The sequence below is a fragment of the Macrobrachium rosenbergii genome, chromosome 2, assembly GCF_040412425.1.
Source record: "Macrobrachium rosenbergii isolate ZJJX-2024 chromosome 2, ASM4041242v1, whole genome shotgun sequence".
NCBI classification, from domain to species: domain Eukaryota; kingdom Metazoa; phylum Arthropoda; class Malacostraca; order Decapoda; family Palaemonidae; genus Macrobrachium; species Macrobrachium rosenbergii.
The window spans coordinates 62,124,271-62,138,675 of NC_089742.1; the positions used below are offsets into that span (position 1 = coordinate 62,124,271).

A 14,405-nucleotide genomic window follows, 5' to 3' on the forward strand; every position below is an offset into this window, starting at 1 on the left:
TAAAATATTTCCTGTAATTTATATACCACGTAATATTGAAGTTTAAAATAGAAAATTTATCTTGAAGTGCGCACTTATCAAGAGTACATAAGAATAACGTTTTCTCTTCACGAAAAAATAAAAGTCATTCACGCGCATCAGCAGTATGACAAAGAGCTTTCATCCAATGACGAGAGGCGTTCGAAGGAAAAAGGCAATTTGCGGACTCAAGGTGAAATACGTCGCAGGCGAAATGAATGAAAGTTGACACCGATTTCTCATCCGTACACCGTGGAGAGAGGCGACGTTCTCATGCGGTGAAATTATGATAACTGCTTTTTATACATACGTATTCCGTTCACACATGGATACATACACAAACAAATATATATATATGTGTGTGTGTGTATATACTGTATAAAACATATGTATATTTACACAAATATATATATATATATATATATGTGTTTATATATATAATATAATATATATATATATATATATATATATATATATATATATATATATATATATATATATATATATATATATATATAGAGAGAGAGAGAGAGAGAGAGAGAGAGAGAGAGAGAGAGAGAGAGAAATATTCTGCTAATTCGGCTTATAATCAATATTGCCAAACAATCATACATTATAAACAAACATGCATAGTTACAAAAAAAAATTAAAGTAAAAACATCGGTAAAAAGAACAGCACATTCGAAGTCTATTTCTGGCGTCGACGAAGACAGCTCGCAATTTACTCGAGAAACAAAGCATCAAACGACTCTTCCTCGTTTCGTGATTGGCGGGAACCGGTGTTTTCTAGAAAAGATAATTTATTCCCATGAAGGCGGTCATTTTCTGACATTACCTTTTCTTCTCTCATTCTCAAGCACATCACCTACGCAGTGCCTGACTCTTACCGCCTCCGTTCGTTCTTTTCCTTGTAACATGCTTGCATCGTGAACACAAGCATGCATGCATGCACGCGCGCGCACACACATATAATATATACATATACAATGTATGTATGTATATATATATATATATATATATATATATATATATATATATATATATAGAGAGAGAGAGAGAGAGAGAGAGAGAGAGAGAGAGAGAGAGAGAGAGAGAGAGTATACGGTATATGTATGTTTTATATTTTTATAAACGCATATGTTCAAAGCTCATTTCACGATTACCAGCTAAATTTCTCGCTCCAAAGTCATTCCATTTTCAGCCTTTTTCATATAACGTCTAGCCTTTTAAGATCTCAAGTCTAAACTTTCTCGGCATACAGTATACTATTTTTTTCTATCACTCAGTATTCAACCATACATGTTCACTTTGTAAGTTGACCCTCCTAGAGGTACATATATCATTTCCCTCAGGAGTTGTGGCGGCAGCTTTAGTAACCATTAATCAGTCAATCCACTCTTCGAGAATAGGATGCAATGACTTCATTTTTTTTTTTATTTTCATCCGACCTAGGGCAGCAATACATCACATATTAGCCTCGGCATTAAAAATTTTATGCAATATTCAAAAACGTGGCAATGACGTACTCTACAGCTTACCAAATTTCCTGTTTAAGCTTTCTTTAGACTTGTGTTCCATGACTTCCCATCCCCTTAATACTATTAATAAGTTAACTATCACCGATTACACTAGGCTTATTATCAGTAGTTCTTGCTACTTGAGCTATGACAAGTCAGTTATTCCTATCCTATTATTACTCTTATATACAACTTATCTCGCACTCATTTTGATCTCCATTTATGTTTACTAAAAGCCTTTTCCTTGTATTCATGGTGAGCTCTTCACAAAGATATTAAGATTCATTCAAGTCTATGCAATCTTACTGACAACAGTCAGTGTAGCATCGTCCTTAAAGAATACTCGTAGCTCTTTCATTCTCCACTGTGCACATAGCGCGATGACCATATTTGTAGTAATGTAAGGTTATGGGAATAAACCATCAGTCAATCTTATGATCTCTATTAAACACAAAATCTTGTTATCATATAGACAAGAACATGATGGTGTCTCGAGTTAGTGTAGAGATGCCAGTATGTAGTATTAAATCGACCGATCAATTTCCAATTAATGCGACAGTTAAATTCATAATGGATGTTTTTGTTCACAGCTGACATTTGCCAAATATTTTCCGTTTCTGTTTATAAAAACAAACACCCCCTTCTCTTCTTGCGTGTGAACGAAAATGCGCATCAAGAATGGCTCATGTGCGTCTTCTTCAACATAAACACATGTAGGTCATCGTTCCCTGAGTGACCATTGATTCATGGATCCCGGAGGGGAGAGAAAGATCCAGAAAGACCGCGATGCGATAAAAATGGGTCACGGTGTTGAAATAAACAAACTCGATACTTCACGCTGCTTTACGCTGTGATTTATTGTCTTGGCTTCCCGGTCAACTAACTTGATGTTCCATGTTTATGTGAAGACATTTAGTTCTTACTCCGCTTTGTATAACTACAAGGAACGACCTCAAACAGTGTATGTATATATATAATATATATATATATATATATATATATATATATATATATATATATATATATATATATATATATATATATATATATATATATATATATTACTTTTGTGTGTTTGTGTGTGTGTATGGATTTACAAGGTAAACGCCAAGGTAATCAGTTTTCCTTTAACTGACACACATTCACTTTACTGACAAGTTGGTTCAGTTCATGCTACTAGGCTACTGGAATATGTTTGCATGACAGTCTTGAAGTTGGTAATTTTGCAATTTGTAAATAATGATTATTAATTATTACAATTATTAAAATGAAAATATCCAGAGACCTTTCTAGCGCCCATTCCACGACATTTACTTGAGTTAAAAAAGAATACCACCAACAATGGTATTTTACTGATACGAATAAAATGCTCCTAACTGTACTTGTGCCAACACTTCATGGGACTGATATGGTAATCTATTGTTTAGAAAGTGAGCTGTGGTTTTACCAAAGATCGCTCACCAAATACGGTACCAGAAAGTAATCATCCGTGGGACGTGAAAACACCTACACATACTTCATGACTCTCTCTCTCTCTCTCTCTCTCTCTCTCTCTCTCTCTCGTTCCTTCTCTTTTTTGTCATATTAATATTTTCACAATACACAGAACTGAATACTTACATATAATTACGCTGATATATTCTGCATGCAAATGATGGCATATTAAGCATACATACACGAGTTTTCTTGCGCATGCGTGTAAGGCGACGCAAATCCAAAATAACTGGAAATCGTGAGTGAGTGAGTGAGTAAGGCTGCCGACGAATGAGTAGCTATCTCTGTCGATAGCAATGATTTCAAGGTTGGCTACCGGCAGAACGTGTTATTTTCAGCCATACGATATCGCCGCCGTCAACAAAGGGAAAATTAACTAATTCTTGTCTCTTCTTCTTCTCTTTCGCAGCCGGGAAACGAGACGGACGGGTGTTCCCTTACGTGGCTCACTACTTGGGTACAGGTAAGATCCATCGGCTAATTGAAGGTGAATGTATCATGTTTATCATGTTCACGGGTTGAGGCACCGAGGGTTTTTTGCGTACTCGCAGAGTCCTTGTTGACATTTTATCCCTCGATCATTCATGGGAATGAATTGGTCATGCTCGTACACGTGTGATAATACTTAGGTTACTGCTGTCACTTTTCACTTAACGATTATCTTGAGGTTTTCTCATTCCCGCACTTATTTGCTTCTTTGTTTTGAGTTCCAGTTTAGTTATATTGTAGATATTTAATATCTGTTCTCATGATGCAAAAGGAAATTGGGGAGAGAGAAAATGTTTAATTGCACCACTCTGGGAAACCAAAAGAAGGTGACGAGTTTCCATGATCAAATGTTGTAGGAGGAGAGAGTAATATATATATATATATATATATATATATATATATATATATATATATATATATATATATATATATATATATATATATATATATAATGTGTGTGTGTGTGTGTGTAATATATATATATAGTTTTTCAGATATCTATCCTATTATATAGCTATAAAATATGTGTTCGTGCGCTCTTGAATGCGTGCATATTCATGTGGAGAATGTATGAAGACTCTGAGCCTAAATATCACTGACAATACCTTGCCTATGTTACGCTTTGTGTCATTTCCCTCATTTCAAGTGATTTGTCTCAGTACCTAAAGGGGAAAAAGTAATCGTGTTATTCTATTATTATTGTTCTTATTAAAGTCATTTCTACTATAACGCCTACATACATCGCTACTTCATATATTCAATTATTCTACTTAAGGGATGGTTCCCCTAGGGCACCTTAGGTCCCCTCACCTTTGTGGTTCAGGTCCTCTCCAGGTCAGCTTCGACAGACTGGCAGGAAACCTGCCTCCCAGGGAAGCAGCCTCTGAGGAGGTCCTTCCCTTGACAAAGGTGCCCTTAAGGGATGGTTTCCCTAGGGGTCCTTGAGTCTCCTCACCCTTGTAGTTAAGGTCCTCTCCAGGCCCACTTCCCCAGCCTGGTAGGAAACCTGCCTCCCTCCAGGGAAGCAGCCTCGAAGGTGGTCCTTCCCTTGACAAAGGTGCCCTTAAGGGATGGTTTCCCTAGGGCACCTTAGGTCCCATCACCCTTGTGGTTCAGGTCCTCTCATGCCCGCTTCCCCAGCCTGGCAGGAAACCTCCACCGGGGAAGCAGCCTCTGAGGAGGTCCTTCCCCTGACAAAGGTGCCCTTAAGGGATGGTTTCCCTAGGGCGCCTTGGGTCTCCTCACCCTTGCAGTTCAGGTCCTCCCCAGGCCCGCTTCCCCAGCCTGGCAGGAAACCTGCCTCCCTCCAGGGAAGCAGCCTCTGAGGTGGTCCTTCCCTGACAAAGGTGCCCCTTAAGGGATGGTTTCCCTGGGCGCCTTGGGTCCTCCTCACCCCCTTGTGGTTCAGGTCATCCCAAGGCCCGCTTCCCCAGCCTGGTAGGAAACCTGCCTCCCTCCAGGGAAGCAGCCTCTGAGGCGGTCCTTCCCCTGACAAAGGTGCCCTTAAGGGATGGTTTCCCTAGGGCGCCTTGGGTCTCCTCACCCTTGTGGTTCAGGTCCTCCCAAGGCCCGCTTCCCCAGCCTGGTAGGAAACCTGCCTCGCTCCAGGGAAGCAGCCTCTGAGGAGGTCCTTCCCCTAACAAAGGTGCCCTTAAGGGACGGTTTCCCTAGGGCCTTGGGTCTCCTCACCCTTGTGGTTCAAGTCCTCCCCAGGCCCGCTTCCCCAGCCTGGCAGGAAACCTGCCTCCACCAGGGAAGCAGCCTCTGAGGCGGTCCTTCCCCTGACAAAGGTGCCCTTAAGGGATGGTTTCCCTAGGGTGCCCTGGGCCTCCTCACCCCGTGGTTCAGGTCCTCCTGAGGCCCGCTTCGACAGCCTGGCAAGAAACCTGCCTCCCTTCAGGAAAGCAGCCTCTGAGGAGGTCCTTCCTTAAGGGATGGCTTCCCTTCGTCCTTGCGGTTGTGTCCCTCCGATGTTTCCTCTCTTCTTGTTTCCATTTCGTCCTCTTTGGAGAGAACTCTCGTCCTGTCTGTGACAATACAACAATATTCCTTTACCCTGCTTTTCGAAAATGACACATCAAATCTCGGAGGGCTTCAAGAGCCTTGGGGCCTTCGCCCTTGTGGTTGCATTCCTCTGATATCGTTTCCTCTCTTCTTGTTTCCGTTTCGTCCTGGTTTAGAGAGAACTCCCGGAGACTTTGAAGTTGGAGTTTTACTGAGCTATAGCTTTGTGTGCATGCCCGTCTGTTTCTTCTCTCGTGCTTCCAGGAGCTTGAGACCGAAGGATTCCGGAACACTTTCGGGGAAAACACCGAAGATTTTGGATCATTTCAACACCGCTTCAACCATTCCTTTTTCTTTTCCTAATATACTCGTACATACTGTTGCCTGTCTAGAGCGCGTCGGCGATGTTGTCCTTATTTTCTTAAGCATACAATTGGTCACTGTCTTTATTTGGTAACTTTTTACCTTCTTTTACTCAGTTTTTCGAATAGATACAATCCTGTTTCTGTATACGATCTGAAGGATCTCGGACTTTGTTCCTGGAGACAGAAGTTGGTACTTCACTGAGCTACAGCTTTTGGCGCATGCACGAATGGCACTTCTCCCGCGCCTCCATACACTGAAGACGAAAGGATTCCAAGACAGGGAAAAGACCTCTGGATTCCTGTGAGATTTCACCGATCTTTTGATTCAAGTGGTATGTCCGGCGATCCAAAACCTTTCTTGCGCTACTTTTTCCATGGTCCTCCTGTCTTTTTGATTCTCTTTCCTGCTTATCTCGAACTTGCCTCCCAAATGTTTTACTATCGAAAATATCGCCACTTTATAATTCGCCTAAGGATGGAACGTCGACTCCATCTAGTCTATTTTCATGAGTATATAACTGCTCACTAAATTCATTTGTAAACTCTTCACCTTGTTTTTAATCAGATTTTTCGAAGACGATTTGGAGGATCTCCGATCTTGTTTCTGGAGACCTGGAAGTTCGTATTTTACTGGACTATAGAGTTGGGCGCATGCGCGAATAGCCTGCCTATCGTCCTTCCATGAGATGGAGTCGATAGAATTCCGGAACGCTTTCAGGGAAAACTTTGAAGTTTTTAGACCATTTCAGCATCGCCTTTACAGTCAAATGTAATTGAAGTTTCATTTTTTATAGAGAGAAACCACATGAACAGTTGAAATGATGTTCTCTTAAAGCATTATTGCCCTAGGTTGAATACCTATATTTAAAAAACAAAGAATATTATTGTATATTACCAGAGAAAGGAATAATTATAAATATGAAATACTACTTCTTTCAAATGAAAACCATATGCTTTGGAAGCTTGGCTTTCAAGTCATTGGCGATTGTGGGCTTGTTCCATATGTATAGGGATCATCTGAATAATAATAAAATAATAATAATAGTAATAATAATAATTATTATTATTATTATTATTTATTATATTAAGAGAAAAGTAATCATCATCGTATCCTTTCCTCCCATCTTCGGAATCTCAACTCAATGTACAGTATGTCGATAACTGTTCCCATCTCTTCCTCTGTTACCCATTCAGTCTTTTGAATAATGTTTTAGTAATTTAGAAATACATACAGCCCCTTGCACGCTGACGTATTTCGGGGCACAGAACTATAACCAGTGGCTTATCTGCAAGGTTCTAATTCTGCTTCTGTGAAGTTGGGCCTTATCTTTAGATGTCACCCGGACTTTCCTTCTGAATTCGATCGACTTATTCATCCCTTATGAAGTATTTCTCTAATGTAGGAAGAGACTTTTCTTGCACATGCCTCTTCTGAAGGTGTATATATCATGTGTTAACTATTTATAGATAACTTACAATATAGGTAACTCATTTTCTGTGACCATGTTTTGATTTGGTAGGCATCCAAGTCGTGGTCACTTCACTACAAAGGTGTAGTAGGTGAGTCTATCTTTAAAAAATGAACAACACAGAAGCGTGGGGCTTATAAGTTTAATTACAGACTTTATGAAAATTGCAAATATATTTGATACTTCAGGTTCATTGTGCTTTCAAATGTCTGATTTTTTGCCATGAAAAGTCTTACAAGATTTCATTTATCATTTCTGTATTGTCTCTGGTCTTCTGGTGTATCCCCCACTTGTCTAGCTGGTACAACTCTCTCTCTCTCTCTCTCTCTCTCTCTCTCTCTCTCTCTCTCTCTCTCTCTCTCTCTCTCTCTCTCTCTCGTAAGAAGAAATTCTGTTTCTTTACCTCGTTGATCATTATTATTATTATAAACATTCACTTGGGTTTGTCATTATTTCTCCATTATGTTATTCAACATATAGAGTCATCGACACCAATATTGTTTCTTAAAGTTCAATAAAAAGTCAGAGAAAGATACAGATAGGACATGTAATGAGTATTTTCCCTCTCTCTCTCTCTCTCTCTCTCTACACAACCATATCTTACTTGGCTGCATCTTACAAATGCGAAAGCTACGTAAGCTTACCTGACCTCACAGGTCAAGTAAGCCCCAAAACTAATCACCCGAATCACCTGGATTCTCTTAAGGAGAGTTCCAAGGTGGCACTACGTCAATCAGTCGACGACCCCGCCGCTCTTAAGTGTATTTCGCATTAAGCTCCAATTCGCCTGCGTCAGGTGATTCGTGTTTGTACAATAGAATAACTTTATTTTCAGAACAGACAAGTCTGTGGAAACTGCGGTTGGTTTTCCGGATACTCATCGCAACTGCTGTGGAAATCCCCAAATGTTCTAGTTATTATTATTACAAGGCTGTCACGAAACGCCCAGATTCGCTTCTCTGGAGAAAGAGACAAGTCAATTATTTGTTAAATCATGTTTTAATGCTTACAGCTATCATACAAGCTCATTTTTAAGTCTTCGTTTCAGGGAGATAATAAATCATGCCCGGTTTATGCATCTTTAAGTTGAGCTCTAGTCACGTTCGTGCTCCGGTACTCAAGTGCTTTAAAAACGCCGTGACCTTGGTTGTTTCCTTCGTTGACATACACACACAAATTACACGCACACACACACACACACACACACACACATATATATATATATATATATATATATATATATATATATATATATATATATATATATATATATATTATATAAATATGTATTTGTATGTATGTATGATATATATATATATATATATATATATATATATATATATACATACATACATACACATACAGTGTGTGTGCGTGCATACATGTAGGTTGGGCAGTGACTGCTAGATTGCTTTTCTTAAGCCACATCCCACAATGATAAAAATATAGCATATGAATATACAGGAGATATATATATATATATATATATATATATATATATATATATATATATATATATATATATATATATATATATATTATATATATATATATATATATATATATATATATATATATATATACATACATACGTACATACATACATATATATACACATATTATTATATATATAGTATATATTCGTAAACGTGTGATGTGTACGCCATGCGTAAAATACATACGGCTCGACAAATACCATTAAAATGTGACTTGAAAAGAACAAGAACCAAGAGTTCCGTTAAATTTATTCATGAAAGGTCACTTTAAGCGATTCAATGAACCATCGGATGAACGACTTCCTCTCTCACAATCATCCATTGATAATGACGATGACATTGACGAAGTCTACGATGATGATAATGATGATGCTGATGTTACGATGACGCAAATACATCATTTTTTGTGAAGGTAATGGATAACTGAAGAGTTTATTACTTTACTCAGCCTCCCACCTTACGTTCTGCTTCGCCCTCCCCACTCTTCTCCCCCTTTACCCCCCCTCCCCACTCCTACCCCAACTATAACCCTCCCCTGATTACGATGATGAATGATGATGATGATGACGATGCTGATGGTTACGATGACGCTAATACATCATATTTTATGAAGGAGAATATTACGGATAAATGAAGAGTTTATTACTTTGTTTAGCCTCAGATGACCCCCCACCAATCAACCCCCTATGACTCCCTCCTCCCATTCTGCTTCTCCCTCCCCACTCTTCTCCCCCTTCTCTCTTCCCCCTTAACTACCACCCTCCCCCGAACTCCTGACTTCACGAAAAAAAAAATAAAATAAATGGTCCACTAATGACTCGAAGTCTCCTTGCAGGTGACATGCTCTACCCAATGCACGAGGGAGACGCCATGGTGAATCGTTTGTTGGATGAATTGACCCAGCTGGATCTAGTTCATGACCTCCTGCATGCCCGTACCCCGGCCATGCCCTCCCTGTCGTCTTGTTTGCCCACGAACAACTCGCATTCCATCGTAAGTGTTCCGTTTTATTGTCGTTTGTGATGGTCTCTTGTCATTATTTGAAGGTCTTTTTATACTTTCCTTTTTTTGACCTGAATTATTGGTTTCTTTACATATTTTGTTTACTATTGCTTAAATTACCGGCTATTACTACTAATGGCCTTTTTTTCTTTTTTTCTTTTTTACTTGAATTATTATTTGTTTCTTCTACATCATTTTTTACAATTACTTCAGGTGTAAAAAAAAATTATGTAGAAGAAATAAATAATAATTCAGGTATAAAAGAAAAATGAGAAAAAGGCCATTAGTAGTAATAGCCGGATTAGGATAATAAAACAGACAAAGATTTAAGCAATAGTAAGCAAAAAATGTAACATAAACTGATAATTATTAATAACCATTGTTTGCTCTACCTTCTATTTGATTGAATTACTGGTTCTCGTTGTAACGTGACTTTCATACTAGTCACAGTGTCACAACTGCCTTTGAACCCTGTCGCAGCATCAGTTCCCAGAAAAATGTCGACAGCATCCCAACCGCACTTCACTCATGCCTCCGGAACTCGTTACTTTCAGAACGGCGGACGGCGCTTCACCGTCGGCGGGGACGGAAATACCTTGAAAGTCCACACGAAGAGGAGGCGGAGGCTCTCCTTCAGCGGGCTCCTCACTCACCTCCTCCCAGCGCACACTCTATCCTCAGGCCACAACGCCTCTTCGGTCTATCGCCCGCCCTCCAATAAGGTGAGAGAGAGAGAGAGAGAGAGAGACGAGGAATGGAGGAATGCGTCGACCTAGACATTCCTCCTCCTCCTTCTTCTTCTTCTTCTTCTTCTTAAGCATGCCATGATGAAAGTGACTCAGGTGGATAGTGGGTATGTACATCTCCGCTGGGCGATGCTCGGAGACTGACCGTGTTTTTGCTTGTTCCTATGGGTTGGGTGTTTGGTACGTGTAATGTAATTATAACTATTTTGATTAAAGATATGCAGTGGATATTAGTATATGCTATACGTAAGTATGCACACACACAATATATATACATATATATATATATATATATATATATATATATATATATATATATATATATATATATATATATATATATATATATATATATTATACATATATTATGTATTTCAAACGATAACATGAAGCTCCTTAGAATGAGTGACTGCTTGGTTGAATGATATCCACCTTCCTTCCAACAACTCTGGTAAACAGCAGCGGAAACGATAAATTACGGCTAAAGGAATAAAAATCCTGAGGAGAGTTTGTTCAAGAAAACATCCACTCCACATTGCCCTCTCGGACAAAAACGCACGGAAGAAAGAGATAGAGCTTAACCCCTTCAAGCCTATGAACTCATTGTGAAAGCTACAACGTAGCACTGGAGAGTGACAAGGACATGTGTACCGGCCAGCTCCTTGAAATGAGACTACTTTTGCATCTTAAATACCAGACACTCCGTGAACATTAACTTCAATCCAGAAAACATCAATTCTTCGCTTGATGTAACAGATTTTGCAGCATGATATTTAAAGAAGAAATCCCAGAGACAAAGACTTCTCTACCTCTGCATTTTTGAAATGGCGATTAAAATTCCATGTTAACTGCAGCCAAAGGTCGTGGGTCTGTTAAAGATAAGATGCTATATATACATACGTACTACAAGACACACACATATATATATATAATATATATATATATATATATATATATATATTATATATATATATATATATATAAATATTTGTGTGTAGGTATACATATGTTTATTACACACATTTAAATGGATTAAAATTCTCTGGTAACTGCACAGACGCTTGTTATATGGAATGAAAGGTCATGGGTCTGTTAAGAATTAGGCGCAATCAATCAATCAATCAGTCAGTCAATCAATCAAACAATATATAATATATATATATATATTATATATATACTGATTGATTGATTGATTGATTGACTGAGTCTTATCCTTAACAGACCCATGACCTTTCATTCCATGTAACAAGCGTCTGTGCAGTTACCAGAGAATTTTAATCACCGTGTGTAATAAACATATGTATACATACACACAAATATATTTATATATACATATATATATATGTGTAAATATATATATATATATATATATATATATATATATATATATATACAGTATATATATATATATACAGTATATATGTGTGTCTGTGTAGTGCGTACGCAGTGATACACGTAATTACATATATATAACGCGTATCTCTTAAAAGAGAGAGAGAGAGAGAGAGAGAGAGAGAGAGAGAGAGAGAGAGAACACCTAAAACCAACAACCCAAGAAAAACAAACGAAAACCCAACTTCGAAATTCCCAAGTCAAGTCCTTCTTCCCCTAATCAGGTTTTGAAGTAAAAAAAAAAAAAATAAAAAAAAGACGCACTGAGGATTTGCAGTTTAAAGCTTCTATAATCAGAAGGAAGGACGCCATTTGAAGGGAAGGATGAAAAAGCTCCACTGTTCTCTCGAAACCTTCAAGATGTCATTGACTGAAGACCATCAAAAGAGACATCTTTTACACGACGACAGGAAGAGAGCGCACTCTCAAAAAGGGTCGTTGTGTCTTCCCAACGGACGCAACTGGGCCGCCATCACTTCAACAGTCTGAACGCAGACGGAAGTTGGATAGTGGTCATGTTCATTCCCTCTGGACTCGTCGGAGGGTCAACATACAACGAATACTTAAATCTAGCAGAAATGATGATGTGAGGGCCGTAATTAAGTGGGAAGAGCGGAGTGGAGGGTGGATAGAACTCTTTACTCTAATAAAAAAAATTTAATTAATCTTGTGTTCATTGAGAGCCTAATTGACTGTTTTTATATTTTATTTTGCGAATATCTTTTGAATGGAGATTAATGGCAGTTTTTAAAAACAAATATGTAAAATATTTTAGAACTTTAATAACTATACACACACATTTTTATATATATATATATATATATATATATATATATATATATATATATATATATATATACATATATATATACATACATATACACACATATTATATATATATATATAGATTGCAAATTATAGATTACTATATAATTCTATCTTTGCACTTCCAGAAAATAAACCAAAATTATTACAAAGACTAACTACAAAATAATTCACAAATGCGCACCAAAGTTGTACTGTATTATTTTATTCCTTTCTTTCTTATGAGAACACGTTTTTTCACCGCAAAAGTTCAACTGCCCTCCTCTTTAACATCCGGGAATTTATCGAACGAAGTGGAGTTTCTCATCCATTCCAGAGGTCATCATCGACCTTTTACAGACCCCTGATCTTCTCTTGTCCAAAACTAAATACTATAATGGTCGATATAAAGTTTCTATAAAGACAAGACTGAATTAGCACAGGTTAAGAGGAACAACATTCCCACAGTTAGCTAGGGGCGGAAATTCGTAACTGTAACGAAATGAAAACACGCTTGTGGTTTTGTGACACCTTGCTGAAAACTTGCCTCCCCCGGACAAATATCGTTAAGGCAGTTGAAATCTTGCATGATTAAGCTTGGGAAAGTTAACTGGATATCATTTGTGTACCCATATCTAAAATGGAATCCTGTACTATGCGTCAGTGTTTTTTTTTTTTTTTTTGTTATGAATGTGACTTTCACGTAGTTTTGTACTAAAAAAACTGTGTAAATGTAAGAGAATGTAATTGTACTGCCGGGTAAGATAAAGAATACCTATGCTTGAGATAAAAAACAAGAACAAAAATGTGTTTTCATCGCAAAATATTTTTTAGGAATAAACAACCTTGGAATGGAAAGTTACAAGACTATAAAAAATTTTTTTTTACTCTCTCTAAATAATGACTCGACGGAATTAATCTGTATATTTCTCTTGTTTGTAACAGGGAACAACCTTGGTGCTGGTTCAAACTTCTCAAAGACGCTGTACCCAACTGACCGTCAACGGTCCGGCCAATTCGCTCAAGAGACTGTTCCCTGGGAACCCGGTTCAGACAACTCACGCCACCTATCCGTTACTGGACTCCCGTACGGTACCTGTTTCTCCCAGCGCCTCCGCTCTCCTTGCGACGCTGCAGGATCAAGGCTACCACCCAACAGTCAAGTGAGTCTTTCTCCGTCTCCTGTACTTACTGTAACTGTCATCATATTAGCAACGTCAACGGAAGTTTTCACGGTCATCATGTTAGCTGAGATTACCCGACGTTTTCTAATTTTTTTTTTTATTGTCCTGAGTCATGAATTTCCGCAGTAAATCGAAGGTCATAAGTGAATTGATTGATTTATAGATTTTAGGCATAAATGCCAAGCACTGGGGCAACTAAGGTAATTCAGCGCAGAAACGGAAATTGATAGTAAAAGTTTGAAAGGAGGAAAACCTCGCAGTTGCACTATGAATTAACTGTTAAGAGAGGGTGGGCAGTGAGATGGAAGAAAGAGAATATGAACGGAGGCACAGTAAAGGGAATTAAAGCAGTTGCAGCTAGAGGTCGAAGGGACGCTGCAAAGACCCTTAAGTATTGCGTACATTGCACCGCATGAGGTGCCTGA

At 38.3% G+C, this 14,405-nt stretch overlaps 2 protein-coding genes across 2 annotated transcripts in view; one reads left to right on the forward strand and one right to left on the reverse strand.

Moving 5' to 3' along the window:
* Nucleotides 1-14,405, reverse strand: part of LOC136843161 (hemocytin-like) — a 224,310-nt gene that overhangs the window by 177,525 nt on the left and 32,380 nt on the right.
* The window catches only part of LOC136847783 (uncharacterized), a 38,973-nt gene that overhangs the window by 22,979 nt on the left and 1,589 nt on the right, over nt 1-14,405 (forward strand). The window contains exons 2-5 of the mRNA XM_067119700.1: nt 3,439-3,492; nt 9,688-9,845; nt 10,409-10,576; nt 13,742-13,959. Of these exons, the coding sequence (XP_066975801.1) occupies nt 3,439-3,492; nt 9,688-9,845; nt 10,409-10,576; nt 13,742-13,959 (598 nt within the window). The remainder of the gene's footprint in view (nt 1-3,438; nt 3,493-9,687; nt 9,846-10,408; nt 10,577-13,741; nt 13,960-14,405) is intronic.